The 24,238-nt window shown below is 38.2% G+C and overlaps 1 protein-coding gene across 3 annotated transcripts in view; it reads left to right on the top strand.

Annotated features, from left to right (window-relative positions):
• The window catches only part of LOC139473564 (synaptotagmin-7-like), a 422,936-nt gene that overhangs the window by 206,365 nt on the left and 192,333 nt on the right, over nucleotides 1-24,238 (top strand). For 2 of the 3 annotated variants that reach the window (XM_071256213.1, XM_071256216.1), the window contains exon 1: nucleotides 830-918. The exons of the other annotated variant lie outside the window; for it this stretch is intronic. In XM_071256213.1, coding sequence (XP_071112314.1) covers nucleotides 870-918 — 49 coding nt within the window. In that variant the 5' untranslated portion in view covers nucleotides 830-869. Of the gene's footprint in view, nucleotides 1-829; nucleotides 919-24,238 lie in introns of those variants that run through there. 3 annotated transcript variants of the gene reach the window in all.

The raw sequence follows: 24,238 nt of genomic DNA on the forward strand, positions 1-24,238 counted from the left end.
TACCATCTAATGACATTTATGTACAATCAGAAACATCGTGGATGTTTCCAAAGACAAGACTTGTACATGTTTGTTTACTGCCTCTCTATTTACTCCGTGGAGACAGGCACGTGTAGTGAACAAAGTGTTAATTTCACATCCCTGTCATTTTTATTAGATTTACATACATGAATATAGAAGCAAGACGATGCTCTGTCAACAGCTGTCATGTTAACCCCACCACTCAGTTTCATTATGAATGGGAATTTGTCCACAGGGAAAAATCCTGAGCTTTTTTCCCCAGCCATTGTTAATTTTTTATTTAAAATCTCAGGAATTCACCTTGTGTGTGTGACACAAACATTGACTGTACAATGTGAAACACATTCCCGTTCAACTAGGCCACAATGTACATAAATTATTTACCCAGGTTAATATGGCAGTGGTGAAATTTCAAGATTTGACGTATCTGGGTAGAATGGCAAGGGTCAATTTACAATTTATCGCAGTAAACCACAGACCAGTCTCCAGGAAACCAGGTTCATTCTTTTAAAAGATGAGTACCAACAACCCATTTTTTCCCACATCAAACTACATGGGAAGCAGATATCGTACAGAATCTAGTTATCAGGTGCCATTAGCTGCCGATTTCATTGAAGGATGAAGACAAAAGATGAGTAAATCTCTATAGAGCCTAATTCATCTCATACGCATGTGCGGCGCAAGGAAACAGTGATCATTAAAACTTGGTAAAGCCGACGTGGTCATGGCGCTTCTCCCTACATACTCTCAGATTGATTTTGTGAGCGGAGTTTAGCAGGCTCGCAGTCAGTCGCTACTTTCGTATTTTCTTGGATCTCTCGACAGTTGGTTCTTGGAAATCGTGATAGATGGCAGTGAATATCACTACTGAGGCTACTTTGTGGGCTGTTAAGTCAGGTAAGTTCAAGAAAAGTTTAAAAAGTGGTTATTTAAAGGATGTACGTGCATGTTATTTGGGTTTCTACCTTGGGAAATGTTCCTGGTTTTCTGGGTTGATTGTAATGTTATCTTTCAGATACTGGTGGATGTTTTTGTTTTCATTATGAAAACAATGTTGTTTTCATGTGTTTGAATGAGTGGTGGCCTGGTCAAAGATACATAGTTCAAGAATCGGTATTCCTGGGTTTGTTTTAGTGGAACACTTACCTGTCGTGACATGAGGTGTCCTGCATTGAAAAAGGATTTTCAGTTTTGTTCGTCTTATGTTTAGATCAGTTTTGTTTCAGATAATTTGGTTTAGTTTGATAATTTGAAAGTAAATACTGGTTATGTGGAAGGAAAGATACACATATTATCTCTTCTGGAAATATTTTTCTATCAAGGCCTGAGGTCTTGTAATATACCTTTATGTAACTCTAACAAATGGTTCTGTTTTGGTGAAAATGCATAATATCTTTAAAAACAGGTGTTTCATATGTACTGACTCCCTTTTTGCTGTATGTTTCTGTCAATGAATTTGAATAATGTTATGTCTCATTGTAGTCATTAGTACCATACTCTTTCACCCCATATCAATTACTAGGCATGGGTGGCCCAGTCGTCTAAGGTGCTGCAATTCGCTCTGCAGAGTTGTGTCCCTTGGGCATGCCAGAAACCTATAATTGTGGGTTCGAATCCCGGTTCACCCCGATTATGTTTCTAGGTTTGTCTGCATCAAACCTGGGCTCGTGGGTTTCACCAAAGTGGTAAACGTCTGAGACCTGCATCACTTTGGACTTTCCTCCCACATTAAGCTGACACTCTGTGATATAACTGGAATACTGTTAAAAGTGGCGTTAAGCCCAACTCACTCACTCACCAATTCAATTAAGGCATGCATTGTTTCATAGCCATTTCAGTTCCAGACCTGAGTGAAATATCAGCATAAGAAATGTTACAGATATATAATATATATTCTACACATTCACAACTGCCTGTATTTGGTTGGCTGCTTGTAGCATGTTAACAATAGCATGTGTTAACAACCGTCTGTATTTTGTTAACAGCTCGTAGCATTTTAACAGCTGTCTGTATGTATCATGGCAACAACAGCATATATTGTGTTAACAATCGTCTGTACTTTGTTGACATCTGTCTGTAACATGTTAACAACAGTGTGTATTATGTTAACTGATAGTGTTTTGTTAACGTCTGTGAGTAGCATTTTAACAAAACTGAGTTTGTAATTAAATGCTTTTGGTTATATGTGTTATATTCACAAAAACATTAAAATGTTCACAAAAGGGCCATAAATGACAACATGACAGAGTGGTCATAGCTGATCATTTGTTATATCCAAGTTTTTATAACCAGAGTTGATATATATACTGATATGTTTATAACTGCAAATACCTGGTTTGTTGAACATATATTGTATTCACTGAGTAACTGGTTTTGTTGAAGCAAAGTATAATTTAAACGTTTCAAAGACTAATCAACAAACACTAAAATAATATTTATTTATTTATAAATTAAATACTCTATTTAATTGTTGATGTTGCTATTGCATTTCATGATGTTTTAGTATGTAACAAAAAACAATAAAGACAAATAAAACTTCTTAAATGTTTTGTCCAAATTCGTCCATGTATGTTCCATTTAAAGTACAAAAATACATTTGAAATCAACGAGTGTTTCAATCAACAATCTTTGCAGACATAGTAGTGTATTTTGTTCAGTTCTGAGATACATTTAATTATCATGCGATACTCTGGTAATGAGTTTATAAGAAAGCTATTACACTAATTGAATCACGGAGAGAGATCAGTTGACCAGAGATTTGTGATCACGTTTATTCATTATGGACGCTCACAGAGGATAATTAGCAGGAATCATACTAATTTACATTAGAAATAAGGAATGATAGTATGTTTGTACAGAGGAACTTAGCTAATATCTGTCAATTCTCCCCAATTTCATGCAAATGGAGGATCGGAAATCGTGATAGAGATGTGCCTCTGACGTTCGGGATGTTTGTCGACATGATTGTGAAAATTTACTTTTGGAAACGTTGTGTGATCTTAATTGATTTGACATATTGACGTCATCCATAATAATTGTTTCGCTCTTTAACTGATACAAGAGCACCTGAGATGCTATTGCTATAGAAAATATTGTTTGACTGGAGTTAATATTTGCTTTATTGTGAGAGAATGTTCCACGTGAATTTGTCTCTCGGAGGAAATAGGCTTATGTCGACCTCATGCTGTAAGTGCTGACAGTGGCTTTGTTGTAGTTTTGTTTGTGCCATACAAATCAGTGACATGTACCCGGTGCTGTGATCATTTCTGGATTACCCCAATTCATCTTTTGTACATTTTCTTAAGCTTTTACTTTGCTGCACAATATTTTGTCTGATAGCCATCTTGGATTCGCAGGTTTATAATCACCTTGGATGTAGGGGCTCTGTGGGTCTTGGTACCATCTTGGATGTAGGGGCTGTGTGGGTCTTGGTACCATCTTTCATATTGAGGCTCTGTGGGTCTTGGTACCATCTTGGATGTAGGGCCTCTGTGGGTCTTGGTACAATCTTGGATATAGAGGCTCTGTGGGTCTTGGTACCATCTTTGTTATAGAGGCTCTGTGGGTTATGGTACCATCTTGGATATAGAGGCTCTGTGGGTCTTGGTACCATCTTGGATGTAGGGGCTGTGTGGGTCTTGGTACCATCTTGGATGTTAAGGGGCTGTGTGGGTCTTGGTACCATCTTGGATGTAGGGGCTGTGTGGGTCTTGGTACCATCTTTGATATAGAGGCTCTGTGGGTTTTGGTACCATCTTGGATATAGAGGCTCTGTGGGTCTTGGTACCATCTTGGATGTAGGGGCTATGTGGGTCTTGGTACCATCTTGGATGTAGGGGCTGTGTGGGTCTTGGTACCATCTTGGATGTAGGGGCTGTGTGGGTCTTGGTACCATCTTGGATGTAGGGGCTCTGTGGGCCTTGGTACCATCTTGGATGTAGGGGCTGTGTGGGTCTTGGTACCTTCTTGGATGTAGGGGCTATGTGGGTCTTGGTACCATCTTGAATGTAGGGGCTCTGTGGGCCTTGGTACCATCTTGGATGTAGGGGTAGTGTGGGTCTTGGCAACATCTTGGATGTAGGGGTAGTGTGGGTCTTGGCAACATCTTGGATGTAGGGGCTATGTGGGTCTTGGTACCATCTTTGATATAGAGGCTGTGTGGGTCTTGGTACTATCTTTGATATAGAGGCTCAATAGGTCTTGCTACGATCTTTCATATAGCGGCTCTATGGGTCTTGGTACCATCTTTAATATAGAGGCTCTGTGGGTCTTGGCAACATCTTTCATATAGAGGCTCTGTGGGTCATGGACATTCAATATCTTAAATCTCGTGGTTTAATCAGGGCACTCAACAATGTTTGGATATGTCATTCCATTCAACCATCATGTCATTGTGTCATGCAAATATTTGGAATATGGTTTTCATTGTGCCATTTTTTTATATATGCCATTATGTAAAGTTGACATCTCAGATTTTGTCATGTCATGTTGCCATTTTAGATATATCATTGTTTTCCACAATTTAGTTTGAATGTGTCTTGCATCAGCCTTGGATATGTCATTATCATGATATGCTTTGCGAAAAATATGCATCAATCTTCGATAGCAACATGACGCGATGACACAAATTCTGATTTTGATATTCTGTTATCTCATTGATGTCTTGGATGTTTCCTTCTGATCTTGTTTCTGTCTTGGATGTTTCACAATATCATCGGGGTTGGTCTGGTAGCCTAGTTGTTAAAGCGTTTGCTCGCCACGCCGAGGACCTGGGTTCGATTCCTGACAATGTGTTTAGCCCATTTCAGGTGTCCCCGGCCATGATATTGCTGGAATATTGCTAAAAGCGGCAACCATACTCACTCACTCACTCACTCACTCACTCACTCACTCACTCACTCACTCACTCACTCACTCACTCACTCACTCACTCACTTATTCACTCACTCACTTATTCACTCACTCACTTATTCACTCACTCATTCACAATATCATCTCATATAAGTCTTGGATGTTTCACAATATCATCTCATTGAAGTCTTGGATGTTTCACAATATCATCTCATTGAAGTCTTGGATGTTTCACAATATCATCTCATTGAAGTCTTGGATGTTTCACAATATCATCTCATTGAAGTCTTGGATGTTTCACAATATCATCTCATTGAAGTCTTGGATGTTTCACAATATCATCTCATTGAAGTCTTGGATGTTTCACAATATCACCTCTTTGAAGCCATGGATGTTTCATTATGTCATGTTGCTGTCTTGGATATGTCATGTCTTGCATCTAGGATATGGCATTGTGTTTTGGAGGTTTCTTGGATATGTCATGTTGCCATCAATAATATGTCTTGATGACATCTTGGATACATTATGTCAACCATGCCATGTCTTGCATCTATCATAGATATGCATCCTCAGCCATCTTGAAGATGATGTTTAGTTACAAGATGGAACAATGTGAAATTTAAATACGACTGGGAAGGCCTAGTGTTTAAAATGAAACCGGAATAGCCTTAGTTGGGATCCATAGACAGATACAAAGTGTAAAACCCATTGTTGGTGTCCCCACTCTATTACTGCTCCCTTCCAGGAGTGCCATCATGATATGACTATCACAACAGGATGTCCACAGATTTACAGTACATGTCAAGGCCATGCACACAATTAATTGGATGTGGCCAGCCTGTGTGGGAGGACTGTGGGATTGGTAGTGACCAATTTCACACAGTGATCCATTCCAATGCCATTTTACATGGTCAATGACCACTGGGCAGTGTGTGTTGTCATTACAGGAAGACAAAGGAAAAGTAAGACTCAATAGTTTCCCATGTCAATTAAGTTCCTTTGATATTGGGTTTTAGTAAGAGGATCATGTTGTATCGAGCAGGCCACATCCTGTTCGGTGCGTCTTTATGAGTCTGCTCAATTTCATGGAAGGTGTTTTTCCTGTGTTAAAGCAGTTATTATATTGGGCACCTATGAAAATGCATGCAGGGTATTGGATTGTTTTTATACCGTAAACTTGAAGAACCACTCCCATTAGTCTTGAAGATTTCAGTTTCTCTCAGAGGACGGTGGGGTATTAACCTTGAAATTATACTGCACTCCCTTCACACTGTAGGCCTGGGTGTTCCTTACATGGGGAAGCACATTACAAACAAGCAGAGTACAATTATACTCACTCATATTCTTTCTGAAGTAGCGTTATACGCCCCTACAGAGTGTAACATGGTGTTTTTGTCCAAGGAAGTGAGGAAAGATTGCTCCATCAACACGAGCAATACGGCCATCTGCAGGATGTGCTTGTGTACACTTTCATACACAACTAATCATCACTATATAACACAACTAATTATCAATATGTAACACAACTAATCATCACTATATAACACAACTAATTATAAATATGTAACACAAGTAATTATCAATATGTAACACAACGAATCATCACTATGTAACACAACTAATTATCAATATGTAACACAACTAATTATCAATATGTAACAAAATGTTCATCAATTTGTAACAACTAATCATCAATATGTCAAACAAAAAATCATCAATAAGTAACGCATCAAATCATCAATAAGTAACACAACAAATCATCAATAAGTAACACAACTAATAATCAATATGTAACACAACAAATCACCAATATGTAACAACTTATCACCAATATGTAACAACTTATCATCAATAAGTAATACAACAAATCATCAATAAGTAACACAACAAATCATCAATAAGTAATACAACAAATCATCAATAAGTAATACAACAAATCATCAATAAGTAACACAACTAATCATCAATAAGTAGCACAACTAATCATCAATAAGTAACAACAAATCATCAATAAGTAATACAACAAATCATCAATAAGTAACACAACAAATCATCAATAAGTAACACAACAAATCATCAATAAGTAATACAACAAATCATCAATAAGTAACACAACTAATCATCAATAAGTAGCACAACTAATCATCAATAAGTAACAACAAATCACCAATATGTAACAACTTATCATCAATAAGTAATACAACAAATCATCAATAAGTAATACAACAAATCATCAATAAGTAGCACAACAAATCATCAATAAGTAACAACAAATCATCAGTAAGTAACACAACAAATCATCAATAAGTAATACAACTAATCATCAAAAAGTGGCACAACAAATCATCAATAAGTAACACAACTAATCATCAATAAGTAACACAACAAATCATCAATAAGTAGCACAACAAATAAAAAAGTAACACAACAAATCATCAAAAAGTGGCACAACAAATCATCAATAAGTAGCACAACCAATCATCAATAAATAACAACAAATCATCAATAAGTAACACAACAAATCATCAATAAGTAATACAACTAATCATCAAAAAGTGGCACAACAAATCATCAATAAGTAACACAACTAATCATCAATAAGTAACACAACAAATCATCAATAAGTAGCACAACTAATAAAAAAGTAACACAACAAATCATCAAAAAGTGGCACAACAAATCATCAATAAGTAACACAACAAATCATCAATAAGTAACACAACAAATCATCAATAAGTAACACAACTAATAAAAAAGTAACACAACTAATCATCAAAAAGTAACACAACAAATCAATAAGCAACAAACATATCATAAACATCTGAGACCTGCATCACTTCGGGCTTTCCTCACACATTAAGCTGACACGCCGTGATATAACTGGAAAACTGTTAAAAGCGGCATTAACTCAACTCACTCACTCACTGACCTAGCACGATGGGAGGGACAGCATGTATTTGGCATAGTACAAAAATGTTGTTTTTTCATTCCAAACTGGAACATAATCATGGCTATCATGAGAGACATGGGACCACTTCATAAAAAAACAGTCGATAGTTTTCAATATAGAGCTCTGAGAGTGACCTAGATTTGTCACAATGTCCTTGTAGCACTTTCCTTATCCATATTTAATTCATCTTTCTCTTATGCAAAAGAGGTCACCAATATTTAAACCAGTTTGACATGCAATGACACACCACCTGCCTGTCCCTTCACATGTGACCCATGACAGTGCAGTTACGTTCCCAACATTTCCTGACTATTTCATCAAACTTGCCCATCTAGCATTAGTACTTCAGTGACTTCCATGAGGTAATTGCCATTGCTTTAATCACTGATAAATGTTGGATGTTTGATGAGCATGACAGTTACATTTTCTTGATCACTGGAGCAATCATTAAATGCAATATGTTAATGTTCCCCTTGAGATAATGAAAGACTTAATTTACTTCTCTTTGCTCCATGGAAGAAATAGGAGGCTGAAAAAGCTAGATTAATTTGTGTGAAATGAAAGCTTTTCATAAGTCACAGAGGTCATCATGATGACATTTGATGTCACAGATGAAAGATGGTTTTCTTCGGCAAAGATACTATGCCAAATATCAAACAGAACTCCTGTTCGTCTCTGAAGGTAATGGACGTCCTTCCATCTCAATCCAAAATGGTAATATACTCCTCCATCTTATAATGTTTTCTTTTAGTGAGTGGGATGGATGAGACTTCCGAAAAAAACTTAATCTAGAAGTGCCTTTTCATATCTGTTACTGTGAGAGCTTGATTCTTTCATATACCTTTGACATTAAGGAATATTTAATGCATGGTTGGGATTGTAATAATGAAAAGTTGATATTAACTATTATGTAAGGTATTCATTATTTAGAAATTAAGCAGCATATTCAAAGTGGGTTGCTTCTGGGCTCCCACTAAACTGATCTTTTGAAGAAATATCAGATGTAATGTACAAAAGTAAGAATGACAAAAGTCATCTGCCAACTGAAAGTGCTTCCTTGTCACTACAACAGCCTGTAGAGCATTTAGAAAGGAAGTTTCACATCACAGTTTGGTGCAAGACTCTCAATATGTCTGTAATATGGGATGTTTTCTTCAGTAACATTAGTTTAGGTCTTTGAACGGCATTTAGAAGTGATACACATAAGGAAGAGAATATATGGATGTTGACTTCTTTATTATGAGGAACACAATTTTTCGGAGGATATGCATTTATTCACCTGATGAAGGAGTATGTTGTGGTCCTCTTAATAAAGAAAGTTGACATCCTTATATTCTCTTTTCTAACTTTAGTCTACTTTTAGTTTAGGAATTCATGATACAGTGAAATCTCATTATTCCCGTTCCTGTTATTCCGGAAACCTCGCCCTCCGGAGAATGTTATAGTGGACTCCCGGACACATCCAAAGACATTATACTCCCCTTGATTTCTTTGGAAGATATCTGTGGATATTGTGGGCTTCACTATACATAGAAAATGTCTGTTAATGTCTGACAAGTTTTTTACTTTCATCCAAAAGTGTAAACTATTTAAAAAAAATATCTGTCCCTAACATCATGGCTGCCTGTGAAGATGTGGGCGTGGCACTTGATGAAGATGTGGGCGTGGCACCCAATGAAGATGTGGATGTGGCACCCGATGAAGATGTTGGTGTGGCACCTGATGAAGATGTGGGCATGGCACCTGATGAAGATGTGGGCGTGGCACCTGATGAAGCAATCATGGTCTTGGTCAAGAGTTTAAATTCCTTTGAATTGTATTAATTTCCTCACCTACACCAGCATGCTACACTGCTGTGTTTCATCAGGCAACAAACAAACAGGAACTTGTTTTGGCAACCTGTATGAGTGACAGGGGCTGCCTGTAGGACAGGACATGCTTACCCTTTTCACGAACACCTGGTGTCATCACTGTTTTTCAGTTATCCATTCATTTAATTTTTCACTGCTATTTTGCCTTTTACTCCTATTGAATCTCTCTTGGGGGATAATCAAGACTGGTTATTCTCTGGCATTGGCGTTTTATATTTCTTATGAGCAAAACTACATATTTTCTCTTACAAATTTTTAAACCAAACCCAAAAGCAATCCAAACTTCTGTTCAATTTGATTATGAAACAAACCTAAATAATCTTTTCTTGTTTTGTAGATTAGCCAAACTTGTTTTACAGAAAATTAAGGAAAAAATGAAAAATGCTCTGAAAGTATAGTTGATCAGAGTCTTCAATTCTTAACAATTTTGCTAAAACGTTTTTGCAAGATCTATTAGGAAACTAACACATGGCTCCCAAAGGAGCCATTAACATGGTGAAATTATTTTAAAAAAGTAGATACCAGTACTCTTAATTTTTATGTACGACCTAAAACAGTCATCACACCTTCAACTGGACAGTAAGATTGTAGCATTTAGATTTTTTAAATGCCGATCTTAGAAGAAGTTTGATACACTAAGTATAGATCAACTGAATTCGTAATTCACTTCAAGTACATATCCAGCTTTGTATAACAATTGAAGCATAGGGAAGACTACTTTGTTCAGTAAATGTTCAATTTCCTGCCAACTCCTTTGCGATGTTTTGAAGTTGTAATCATGAAATGTGTGATCATAAATCATGTATTGCTGGCATCCCAAAATACATCTCATTAGTTGCAGATTGTTTTTAGAGATCTAATTGAATCATGTCAGCCTGTTGAAGAAACGCTGAAATTATCTTTTGTTTTATCACACTTAATGAAGACTTTATCCATCAGTGGACTAGGTTACCACTTTATATTCCTTATGTGGTTTCAATTAGGACCAGCTGCTGAACATTATTTTCTGTTTGCATTATCAGAACATTACAATGGCATTCTTCAATTAGCTGGATGAGACTGGATAAGATGGATACCTCGATGATCAATCATAGGATAGAAGAGGGACAGGTCGATCAGTGGTCTGATTGTTTGTTTGTTGTTTAACGACTCACTCAGCTATCTTCCAGCTATATGACGGCGTCGTTAAATAATCAAGTCTTGACCAGACAATCCAGTGACTGACATCATGAGCATCGATCCACGCCATTGGGATATGATGACATGCATCAACTAAGTCGGCGAGCCTGACCACCCGATCCTATTAGTCATCTCTTACGACAAGCATTGTTGCCTTTTACGGCAGGCATGGGTGTCTGAAGACCTATTCTACCCGTATCTTCACGGGACAGAGTTCCATGTTGTTTCATCAAAGTGGTATTTTTATATCTGTATGACCAATCTCACTAGGTGACACATTAGACTATCCTCCCATATTGTCACATCTGAAATGCTGATCTAAGCATGTAGCAGAGCTACAGATAAGCAGCATATTTGCGTAAAATATCCTCCCCAAAATATTCAAAACCCAATTACTTTCAATTTACTCACGTACAGAAACCCATGCATTAAATGAAAAATGCATTACATGTGTAAATACCCAATGAAGCTTTTTCAGCATGCGTACAAACGAGTTAATTTCCCAAACACAATTACGAGCTCATTTACTTTCCGAGCCAAGCCTGTATATTTAGAACATTAATATCCATCTAAAACATTATTTCTTTTTTTTTAAATCTTAAAATTTTCACTAATTTGGATGTATAGATGAGTGAAAAAATATTGGTTACCCAATGAAAAATTAATAACCCAATTACAATCGAAACCCTAGAGTAAAAACTCAATTGCTCTAAAAGTTATCTGGAGCTCTGATGTCTTTATGTATTTTTCCCATGCTCACACTCAATGACAAACCTGTGAATGATGATCATTTGATCACAAGCAAAGAAAGTAAAATGATCTGGTTACAGAATAAGATACTGTTGTATCACCATTGATATTCAGTATATCAATAACATATCAGCCATCTTGGTTTCTAAGCCTCAGTGGTATTTTCATATGTCGATGACCCACGTCACTTTGTGTCACTTAATTGTGTCACTTTGAGCGGGCATCTCTGAGCGGGCATCTCTGAAATGCCATTCCAACAGTAGTATCTTTGAATGTTCTCACCATATTCTCCCTGGGAAATTATCACTGATGGATCAGTTAAAAACAATCAAAGAAAGTGAAATGATTTTTTACTCTCTTGCTACGGAAAAGGATGCTATTGTGTCTTCACTGATGCTGTTCAGTATATCAATACATCATCCGCCATCTTGATTTCTAAGATATTGCTTTAAGTATTCTTTCTGCATGACCCATGTGATTGTGTCAATGAAGGCTGTCCTCCCATATTTGTCTGTCATATCTGAAATGCTGCTCAAATAGTATTATCTTTATTAATTTTTGCCATTCCCACTCTCTGGCAAACTTATGAATGAACATGATCATATTTACTTTTAAGGTACAGAAGATGGAACTACTGTTTTGTATTGATGCTATACTCAGTATATCAATAGTGTGTCAGCCATCTTGATGTTTATAGGCATCGCCAAGTGACTTTATAAGCAGTTATCGAGTTAAGCCAGAAGTCTATTCTCTGACCTTTACCAGATGGGGATGAGACCCTTGTTAGCATGCTGTTTGATGATGCCAGCATTCAGACAGTGTTCCAGATATTTGATGAAAACTGTTGAAAATCATTAACTGCATTTGACATCTAAAAGTGATTGATCTGACCACTTGAAGACGTTCCTCAGACCAAACCAGATCGGTCTATTGGAACCAGATTGGTCTGTTGCAACCAGATAAGACCAAGGCATCGAGAGGCTATCAGTCAGATATGTTTCTGCACCAATGAACCCCATGGGCATTCCAGTACAAAGTAGGTTCCTAAGTATCCTGTGCTTGTTGCAAGAACTGACTAATGAGGTTGGGATGGTTACTGAATGCGATCTGGTGCTCATGATTTTAGCCACTGGTTGCCAGGTTCAGACGTGAATATTGAGAGACTTCTGTGATAAATGCAGCTGGAATACACCTGACTGTGGCATAAAACAACATTTATTCATCCATCAGCCCAAGTGGAATCTGAAGATCCAGGGTAAAATAGGTCTTCAGCAACCCATTCTTGCTGTCAAAGGGGACTATGCTTGTAGTAAGAGGCGACTAACGGAACTGAGTGGTCAGACTTTGTGTCTTGGTTTAGGCATGTCATCGTATCCCAGTTGTGTGGGTTGATGCTCATGATATCAATCACTGGATTATCAGGTCCAGATTTGATTATTTGCTGAATTAATGGTGAGTGTGGCATTAAACAACAAACAAACAAAACAACATCTGCTCAAGTGCATCTTTGACACAGGTTAATCGTGTGATTTACACACAAGATAGCCAACATTAGGCATTGAGACCAGAGATAAGGCAGGATTATTACATTAGATGTCTGCTCCTGTTTAGAACGATGCCACATTGGATACAAGGCCTGATTTAAGGTCATGACACGTCCTCATACAAAGAAGGAGAATTAATGGAAGACAGCAGTGTACAAATTTAACCCAGACAGACGACATATTGCCCCCTACATTGTAATTATTCTCTTTGTGTCAAGAATTTACAGATTACCTTGTTTGATTTGTACTACACAGCTCCAACAACTGCTTGTTGGTTTAGCTTTAGTAATACCGTTTGACAAGAGAGCTGCCATGATTATCTGGGGGAGCTTGTTGAGCTTGTGGAGCTTGTTGAGCTTGTGGAGGGAAACAATGGTGATGCTTGTTCCTTTATTGTTCCATGGACAAAAGAGAGGATCATCCCATAAACAGTCACTGTTGAGTTAGTTGATCAGAACAATCTTTCATCTTGCAGATTGACCAACTGAGCATCCAAAACAATGACCAAAAAGATTAGGCAGTTTTCGGTTAATCTTTGTTTGTACTTAATGGATTTGGAAAATAATGTTTGTTTGATTAATGCTGTACCAGCAATATTCCAGCTATACAACGGCGGTCTGTAAGTAATTGAATCTTGAAAAGACAGTCCAGTGATCGATACTTGGGAAACGATGACATGCATCAACCAAGTCAGCAAGCATGACCACCCAATCCAATTAGTCGCCTCTTACAACAAGCATGGGTTGCTAAAGACCAATTCTAACCCCGATCCTCACGGTGTTCCCAATTTGGCCTCCTCTTACAACCAGCAATAACAGATTACCATCACATCCTACTTTTAGTAAACTATCTCTGATGAAATGAATGGTAAAGTCTTTGACAGCTACAGATACGAATAGAACCCTTGGTGATAGCCACAGGTCCCCAGTTCCTCGTCCTTGTAGTGAAGACTGACTAATGTGGATGAGTAGGTGCTGGTTGGTTGGCTCATTGTGTGACACTGGTCACTTAAAACCAAACATATTTAGCTAATATAGAACAAAAGCCTTCTCTCAGGGCATCAGTAAAGCTTTAAAAAAGATTTATGATAGACTTGTGGAGGACATTTCCAAATTTGACGCATCAGTTGCAAAAATGACATCTGATGCAATTTCTTATTTTGACTTTGGAGAAGGTAATCTTCAATGCATCTTAGCACATTGAATTCAAGGGGGAACTCAAGTAAGGTCTATGTAATGAATCTGCTTTAATAGTATCTTCACACCATCTTCATCTTCTACTATATAAATGTGGCCATAGGAATTCCACTTCAAGATTTGCTCACAGGTTTAAATTGAAATAAATTTCTTTTGTTAACTTTGTTACAAAAACAGTATTGTGACATTTTAATCTAATTTAAAAAAAGTTCAGTGTTCTCCGCAAAGCTGTATGGTATTATTGGGGAAAAACATCACTTTGATGTGAAACAGCTTGTGTGCAGATCTCATCTTGAGGAGATGTGCTAGCACAAATGTTTTGAACTTCAAGGCTATAGAAGGGACGGTCATGGTTCCTTTTTCTCTCTCCCTCGCTTTGTTTCTCCATCACTCTCATATTCTCATACTCTCACACTTGCAAAGGGTCTCGGGTGGCCTAGTCATCTAAGGCGCCTCGATTCGCTGTGCAGAGTTGCGTCCCTTGGGCGTGCCAGAAACCTATGATTGTGGGTTCGAATTCCGGTTCGCCCCAATTATGTTTCAGCACCAGGTTTGTCAGCACCAAACCCGTGCTCATGGGTTTCACCGAAGTGGTAAACGTCTGAGACCTGCATCACTTTGGACTTTCTTCCCACATTAAGCTGACATGTCGCTATATAACTGGAATACTGTTAAAAGCGGCGTTAAACCCAACTCACTTACACTCGCACATTCACTCTTTCACTAATTCTTCTATATATTTTAATGCCACAGGGATTAAAACATAAAACAAAAATAATTCAAATAAAGGTTTTCCTTGTCATCAAACTCTGATGGCTGAGGGAATTATTGTGTTAAAAATATTGAAAATGTATGTGTTCTAAATACTAAAATAGTTCTGTTTCATCCTCGTTTTTTCTATCATGGCCATTTTTAACATCGGCTTGAATGTTTTTAACATTTAACACCAGATACAAAGAAATCCAGGGGAAATAAGAGGAACCCCTTTGAAGTGAGAGGCTGTACTAAAATATTGAAGAAAAATTGTCCAGCAGTCACTAACCTCATATTTACGTGTCATACTTAAAACTCTGAAATTGAAGATTCATTATGTTTATTCCCTATAGGGATCCTACAAGGGGAGTTTGTAGTGGAAGAAGTGTTTTCATCCTGAAACACATTTCATTGAATTGCAATCAGTGTTAGCAGCCAGAAAATGTATCTGTTATACCGAGGAATTCTTTGTATTGAAATAGATTTGTTGAGCTGGTTTGTCCTAATTGTGCAATTATTTGTAGGAATAGTTAGTGAAATATATGCTGGACACGCTTAGATACTGATTTCAGGAAGTGATTTGAGTTAAGAGGTGTTTCATAATGTTGTAACCTATGTTTTTAAAATGTCACCCATGGTCACAAGAAAGGAACTGTTTCTCTTCAGAAGCTCTAAGTTTGCACACTCAGTCTCACTTTCCCCACCACACTGTACAAGCCTACAGCTGAACACCCACCTACAACCATGCCAACCCACGCATATATGTTTTCTCTCATAAAATGACTAGTATGGAAAGTCGACTTTAGAAATCAGTCAAAGTATTTTTGGAATATTCTATTACTTTAACATGAGCAAAGAGAGTATATAAAAATGTTCACACTTCAAAATTCATACGTGTCATAAGTACCAAAACACCGCCATATGTAACCTCACTTTAAGAAACTGATGAAAAGGACCAAACTCTGTATGTTGTGATCAATGCAAGCCAGGGAGCATACAAGGTAGCACCAAAGTTTGAATTATATGGGTAATGAGATGGGTCACCCGAGGGCCTTGCTCTGTCCAAGGAGGGACAGATTAAAAAAGAAATTCTCATTAGTTCTCTCGATGAGACGTGTGCTCACATTCCTATTTTCATGAAGAAGGCTTATCACAGGAGATCAGTGACATTATTCCAGCAGGCAGCCACTGTTTAAGATGCTGAAAAGTGGACCACAGGTAGATCATTGTCAATAAAAGAGAAAATTGCCTTGTCCTCTGGAGCCGAAAATCGACTTGTAGGAGCAACCCGACCTCTCGTATTCGTGGAAAATATTCAATCAAGACAGGCCACTATTATCAACGGGTTTGTTTTTGCACCATTTCCCATACATCCCCATTACATTGTCGGGCTGAAATAGGTGTACAGTTTCCTTTACTCTCACTCCCCTGTATTGATTGGAAATAAAGTGGGACAGAGTAGATATCCCAGGCGAACTCCTACTTTGTGGAATTATTCAATTTCTCTTTACAATGACATTTAACAGTGAGAAAGGTGTATGCTTCTTGCATCATCATTTGTTTGTTTAAAGATTTGGATCTATTTATCAATAAATGATGTTGATCCTGTTGTTCATTTATGAAAATGTAAAGAAATATAACATCTTAATCAGTTATATTAATAAGAAATGCACCAAGGACTTTTCTGTGAAGGCATTCAGATAGAAATTTCATTATTCTAAATATCTTTGTACCAGTTCGCAACTTAATACAGCAATAAGTTCCTAGAACGAGTCTTGCAAAATTCCTTCTGGTCTGATATGATTAGCTAATACTAATCCACATTGTTAGACTGAAATATACTGAAAGTATAATACTGCCAAAATACTTGTTGGGGCAAGTAGACGGCATCAGGTGGTCAGGCTCACAGTATCACAGTATCCCAATTGTGTAGATCGATGCTTTTGATGCCATTCACTTGATTGTCTCATCCAAACTCGATTATTTACAGACCTCCGGCATATAGCTTGAATATTGCTGAGTGCGGCATTTAACATCGAACAAACAAACAAACCTTGATTGGTGTCCTTGGTTTGCTCGTGGGTTTCACTGTAGTGGTCGGCGTCTTCAACCTCCACATTAAGCTGACATGCTATATGCTGTACTGACATACAGTACAAGGTGAAATAATTCAACCCAACCACCTCACACCCTCCATGAATAGTCTGTATTCCATCCCACAAGGTCGCCCCTGATTCTAACTGTTGCCAGTCAGGACACAGGACACGCTGTCGGGCTAAAGACATCATTACTCGTCTGCTAACAATTTAACTCTCATTGTGTCAGTAACCAGTTTGTAATTGATGGATGAAGACTTTGTACACTTACCAAGTTGACACAATAATGTAAGTAACTACTGGTATGTATTTGTATACATATTTTGATCTTCCGACTGTGAGTTTGGCAGTAGCCATTTTGTCCTTTAGAATGTCCTTTGTAACGTGATCACTGAACTGAGATGAAACTCCAGTATTTTGAAGCTCAGTGTCTAGAAATTTTAAGGGTCTATTCTGTATAATAAATACTGACCATTATTCCTATTTAGTAGGATAATAAATAAGTATAATTATATGATAAAAGTACAAAAGATAGATACAGACAAGCCTTCGATGATCGATAGTAAATCTTCTTGGATGCTCTTTTCTATTAGATATGTAGACAGAAGACTCACGAGAAGGAAACAGCATTGTTCAACATTGTTTTTCCTTCTTACAAATCAATTCCGTACTTCTTTTTTCCAATACAATTCCTGTTTGTTTCGTGATGCAGTGAAAATCCTTGGAAAATCCTTGAAAGACTTCAAACAAATGTCCTTGTAGTGTCCCAGAATCTGGTACTCCAGAAAAGTTTGAGATCAATATCATCAGGTGTATGTGAAACTCTTCAACAGTTTAGACTAACCATTTTATATTCTGGGGTGTTAACCTTGGATTTGTATGGAGATACAGCTAAGAAAAAAGATATTTTTTTAATAAAAACTAGAAGCCTAAATATTTTTTTTAATTCAGCTTGTAACGATGAGTTTTTGTGGGAACCTATTTCTTCAAGAGTCTTAAGAATAATGACTTTTTTTCAAACGGTAAGTGCCTTATACTCTTTATAAACCATGGGACCGCCTCCTTGGTCTAGTGGTAGAGTGTCCACCCTGAGAGCGGAAGGTCCGGGGTTCAATCCCAGGTTGTGTCATACCAAACAACGTCGAAGGATGGTACTTAATGTTGCCCTGTCTGGCACTCGGCATAAAGGAGCTTAAACAAGGACTGGTCGGCTCGGAGTCAGGGTCTGCTTGGAGTGTCTGAGTGGGGTATTCAGGTCAAACTGCGGCATGGTATCACACACAAATCGTTAAAAAAATGCAATAATCTTGGACACGGCCTTAAACCCCATTTCAACTCACCTTATAAACCATGGTACGACTAAGATTGTGAAAAGAAACTGAACATTGATTGTAATTATTCATCAACCCTTCACTGAGAGTCTGTTTTGTTGCTCTAGATGTCCAGAGTGATTGGTGTTGAGGAAGAACATTGAAACAAATTGATCAAGGTCTACTTGGAGGGACCGCCTCCGTGGTCTTGTGGTAGAGCGTCCGCCCGGAGAGCGGAAGGTCCAGGGTTCGATCCCGGGCCGCGTCATACAAAAAGACGTTAAAAGATTGTACTTGTTGTTACCCTGTCTGGCGCTCGGCATTAAGGGGCTAAAACAAGGACTGGTCGGCTCGGAGTCAGTATACTGTGTCTGAGTGGGGTATTCATGTTAAACTGCGGCATGGTATCTCAGTGAGCTAGCACTATAAATCGGCATCAGTCCGGACTAGTACAAGCAGCCACACACACACATACACGTGCATGCACGTCGCTATATAAGTGCAATAATCTTGGACGCGACGTTAAACCCAATTTCACCTCACATTTACTAGGACATGACTCATTGGACTACCAATTTCTTGTCGATTCAGTACCACTGGTGCGGTAACAATTGCCATGGTGAAAATCTATTTCTCAAAACTGCTGCAAATGTCAGTGGGTTGTTGTTGACATCAACAGCAGTACAAAGAGGTTAGAATGGTGGTTTTGAATGACGGCATCCTGTTTGAGCAATGAATCATATTTGTAATCAATACAAGAATGCGAAGAACCAAACTATTACACCTGTTGTTGTTCGAGTTCGTGTTGGCAAAAAAGATACATGTAAATGGATTATATATAAACATATTTTTTATTGATGTATTTTGAATTTTAACATAAAACTTTAAAATGTCAATGACTTTTGCTCTTAAGCTTGCAAAGGGAATTAAATAGGGCAAGAACTATAACATTGAACAGATGATTTGACCGTGTGTCTATCAGTTATGGGAGCGGTTGGGAAGCCTAGTGTTTAAAGTGTTCGCTCGTCATATCAAAGACTCGGGTTCAGTTCTGCACCTGTGCACAATGTTTGAAGCCAAGCCAGCCCTTAAGTCCCCTGCCATGATATCGCTGGAGTAGAGCTAAAAGTGATGTAAAACCATAGTCGCTCACTCACTCCATTTATGTAAGGTCTCATTTATGTTACTAGCTCTTAAGGGGGCACGGGTGGCCCAGTCGTCTAAGGTGCAGCGATTCGCTTTGCAGAGTTGCGTCCCTTGGGCACGCCAGAAACCTATGATTGTGGGTTCAAATTAGAGTTTTTCAAATAGTAAGGGGGCAAGTAGGGGCTCAATGATTTGAGGTGCTGCAATTCGCTGTGCAGACCTCCATCCCTAGGATCATGGGTTTGAATCCCAGTTTGCTTCATGTTGTTTGGGGGCACGGGTGGCCCAGTCGTCTAAGGCGCCGCAATTCGCTGTGCAGAGTTGCGTCCCTTGGCCATGCCAGAAACCTATGATTGTGGGTTCGAATCCTGGTTCGCCCCAATTAGGTTTGTCAGGTTTGTCAGCACCATACCCGTGCTCGTGGGTTTCACCGAAGTGGTAAACGTCTGAGACCTGCATCACTTTGGGCTTTCCTTCCACATTAAGCTGACACGCCGTGTTATTACTGGAATAATGTTAAAAGTGGCGTTAAACCCAACTCACTCACTCACTCACTTAATGTTGTTTCTTGTCAGCACCATTATTTTTCATGCGCATGGGGTTCATCAAAATTGTAAATACCTGAGACCTGCATCACTTTGAGCTTTCCTCCCAGGACATGATGTAACTGAAAAACTGTTTAAAGTGACATTTACCAAACACTTTCCATATAATACTAGAGAGATTGGATTGAAGAGTTATTTATGAGAAATTCCAAGTGAAAAGCTCAGTTCTTTAAACAGATCACCTACTAAGTTGTACTTTGAAAGAGGAATTTCTGAAAAAGCTTACAGAGGATTGAATTAGATTTCATTTTAATGTAGTGTAGATTCTTCTTCCAAGGTTACTTTCTTGTGCAGTAGTTTGAGCTTACAGAAAGAAAGAACTCGTATATTCAAGAGACTAGTTTATGTTTCTTAGCTTTAATCATTAGATTATCTCAGCCGAGCTCCTTCTGAAACTTGTCACAGTTTATTGCAGATTCTTTTGTTTCATCAGCTTCAGTTTCAAGTAAAGGTCATGTATCAAAGTGGCCAATTCCTTCATCGTATTCTTTCCTGGAGAGAAATACAGACTGGATGATAATGTCACAATTGACCTCAACACTAGACAAAACCAAACAATGTGATAAGTCAAGCATTTTGTCCATGATAGCACTGATACAATTCAATCTTGGCAACGACAAATTACTGTGTGGTGGTGTGTCTGTGGCCATGGTATGCACAGCAACATCCCATGGAGCCTGACTTGAAGAAGACAATTAACATTAGTTTCAAACAAATGCCTTTTAAAGGTAATAAAGTTAACCAGACTGAAAGAATCCATATATGAAATATGCACTCTGATTCTCAATTGTGCAATGTGCCATTTAAGTGTTCCATATCTAAGCTGTTTCAACTCTGGAAATACAAATTGTGAAATATTTTCTAACGTTATCCTTTTTGTCATGTTTTGTCATATTAATATGTATTTTGTCCCATAAATGATCTGCAGGATTCTACAGAAAACTATAAAATAGACAAGGTGTGTCATCTTCCTGCTCAGACAGAGATGTCTGATGTTTGCTTGAGAAATTAGTGTTGAACCTTTTTTATTGGTTCTTAGTTGCATTCCACATAATCAATGGTGGTCCACAATATGTGTGTAATGAAAAAATAACATCTTTACCAAGGATTGACATCTAAGCTGAGTTTTTATTTTCTCATATAATATGGCACGTTTTGCTTGAGGAGAAATTGAACTGTTTTCACAAAATTAATTCAAGGAGAGCTTTATGAAAAGGAAGACGAAAAATATACTATGATCAATCTTGAAAAAAGTGAAAATATAAAGTATGAAATAATGTTCTATTCTGTCTCAGAAAAGGGAAGCAATTGATGGGATGTAACAATTGTTTGATGTGTAGGCACATCATTGGCATACTGCATTTGGTATTTCTGGTGTCCCCCGCCGTGATATTGCTGGAATATTGCTGAAAGCGGCGTAAAACCCTACTCACTCACTCACTCACTCACTCACTCACTCACTCCAATGTGCACCAACATATTTTGCCGCCTCTGAGGGAGTAGATTATGGACCGATGGAATCAGTCACAAAGAACGGATGACAGAATCGCCTTGATGGGCAAGTTCAGTCATTGACTGGTAGCCACGATACTGTGATGAAGTCGAACTGAGACGTTGTGCAAACTGCTAGTTGAGCTAGGAAATCTCTAAGTTGATTCACTAGGATCCCAGGAAGAGACATTCTAAATATACCAAGTCTCATCTGTGTTTTTCTGAAAAAGATTGATTTTTGGAGGGGTTTGCTGACGTTCAGGTGATATATCATCCGGCCTACCTTTGCTGAAATCATGAAGTTTGGTATCATATTGGATGCAATGCTTTCCAGATGGCGCTAGGTCGGAGGGAGTGACATTTGTCAAATATAAATATCACAGTGAATTCTGTCACTGATGGATGCACCTGTTTAATCCTTTTGGGAAATGTTACAAAAAAGTACAATGTTTGATATTTTTTTATCACCTTTGAAACAAATTTCAAACATTTCTTTTCTTTTATTAGACCAGATATAGTTGCTAATTACAGAAAGAAACATTTTTTTCAAACCTGATGTTCAATATTTGTTAGGATAAAGCCAATAGCAGTTAATTAAGGATGTTGTATGATATCCATCAGAGAAGTTGTAGGACAGTAGTATTTGATTACTTTGTTGTCATGCATTGTTGAGATTCATGAGACACAATACTATTTTATGCCATGGGAATATGCAGGACTTTATTGCATAAATACAGGAAATGTGGTTCAAATTCTGCATTGTGGTCACGTTTACTCACAAGCCATCATTAGTCTAGGCCATTTAGTTTTTTGCTTTATGGATGAAAGGATAATAATATTAATTGACATTTTTTGTCATCTACAGTCTGAATACATTAGTTCTGTTTTTTCTGTTTTAATCAGTTTTAGAGACTCAGTGTTCACCAGTGTGGAATAGATCCTGTGCACACTATTACTTGTCTTCAAAAGCAACTCAATCAGGTCAGGTGGTTAGGGCCTGCGAGAGGGCTGATGTCATTGTTCGATCACTGGCCCACGCTCCATTATCTACAGTGTCCTAGTGGATAGAGCATCTGCCTGGAGAGCGAGATGTCATGGGTTTGATCCCCGGACTATTCAGTCTAAAAGACGTTAAAGGACTGATCGGCTTGGAGTCAGTGTACTGTGTCTGATTGGGGTATCCATGTGAAATTGCAACATGGTATCTCAATGGGCTAGCACACTAAAACCGGCTTAAGTCCGGACTACACACATGTGCATGCACATTGCTATATAAGTGCAATAATCTTGAACACAATGTAAAGCCTCATTTCATATTCACCATTATTTACAGGCTGCTGAAAACAGGAAACAAATCATTGATCACAATGCATCCCCCAAATAGGATTTCTGGAGCTGGATAGAGGCTAGGTCTATCCTGGGGCTGGGGCTGGGGCTGGGGCTATCCTAGGGGGTGGGGCTATCTTAAGGGGTGGGGCTATCCTGAGGCTGGGTCTGTCCTGGGTCCGTCCTGGGGCTGGGGCTGGGGCTGGGGCTGGGGCTGGGGGTGGGGCTATCCTGGGGCTGGGCCTATTCTGGGTCTATCCTGGTGCTTGTGCTGGGGCTATTCAGGGGCTATTCAAACTATGCTTGTCACATAGATATGGAACAGTAAACCCATCTTGATGAAGCATGGTGAAACTGACCAATGACTACACCGCTTGCAACTCAACAAAACCATCAGCAGTGTTTCTGGGTTTAAACCGCATCGGGAAATCATCCATCAAATGACAATCATTCCTGATGATTTCTGTCATTGTATGGGACAATGTTCATAACGTCACTCACTGGTTTGTCAGGTCCATACTCAACCATCTACAGGCCTCTGTACAATAGCTGGTTTATTGTGACTGCATCATACAACTACATTTACTCACTCAGTGTACCTGAATATGAACATTCATGAGGATAGGACTGTATGGTCACTGTGTGTCGGATTGCGAGGGAGGTCTGGTGATAAATGCTCACTTGGGCCTCCGGAGAATTAATGACATACCATGAACTTGCCGAGACAGATACATTTCCCAAGAAACCCTGAAGTAGAAGTCAATAATGGTTCTCCGGGACCATAGGTAACATTAGTCACACTCTGAAGCCCTCATGGACTGGTGGAAAATGACTAATTCATTGAAAGCATCTAGGTCATAGTCAATTTTCAGCTTTTGCAAGTTATTGAAATTGCGTTTTTTGTCAAATCCCGGGAGAATCTGTATGTTCTCATTTTTTTATCATTTGAAAATCAAGCCAATATGGTTCTTGAAAAAACAAGTTGAACATTGAAAGTTCAACATTGTTTGAAAGTGTATCATGTAAAATTAGGAAGTCATCACTGTTTTATTTAGTGCTTATAAAACATATTATTTTTAAAATATTTTGTTACTGATTTAGATTTTGAAACAAACCATAATCACTCTGAAGTTGTCCCAAATGATGTAT

Source organism: Haliotis cracherodii, unplaced genomic scaffold, assembly GCF_022045235.1.
Source record: "Haliotis cracherodii isolate W230 unplaced genomic scaffold, xgHalCrac1.p SCAF_3, whole genome shotgun sequence".
NCBI lineage: Eukaryota > Metazoa > Mollusca > Gastropoda > Lepetellida > Haliotidae > Haliotis > Haliotis cracherodii.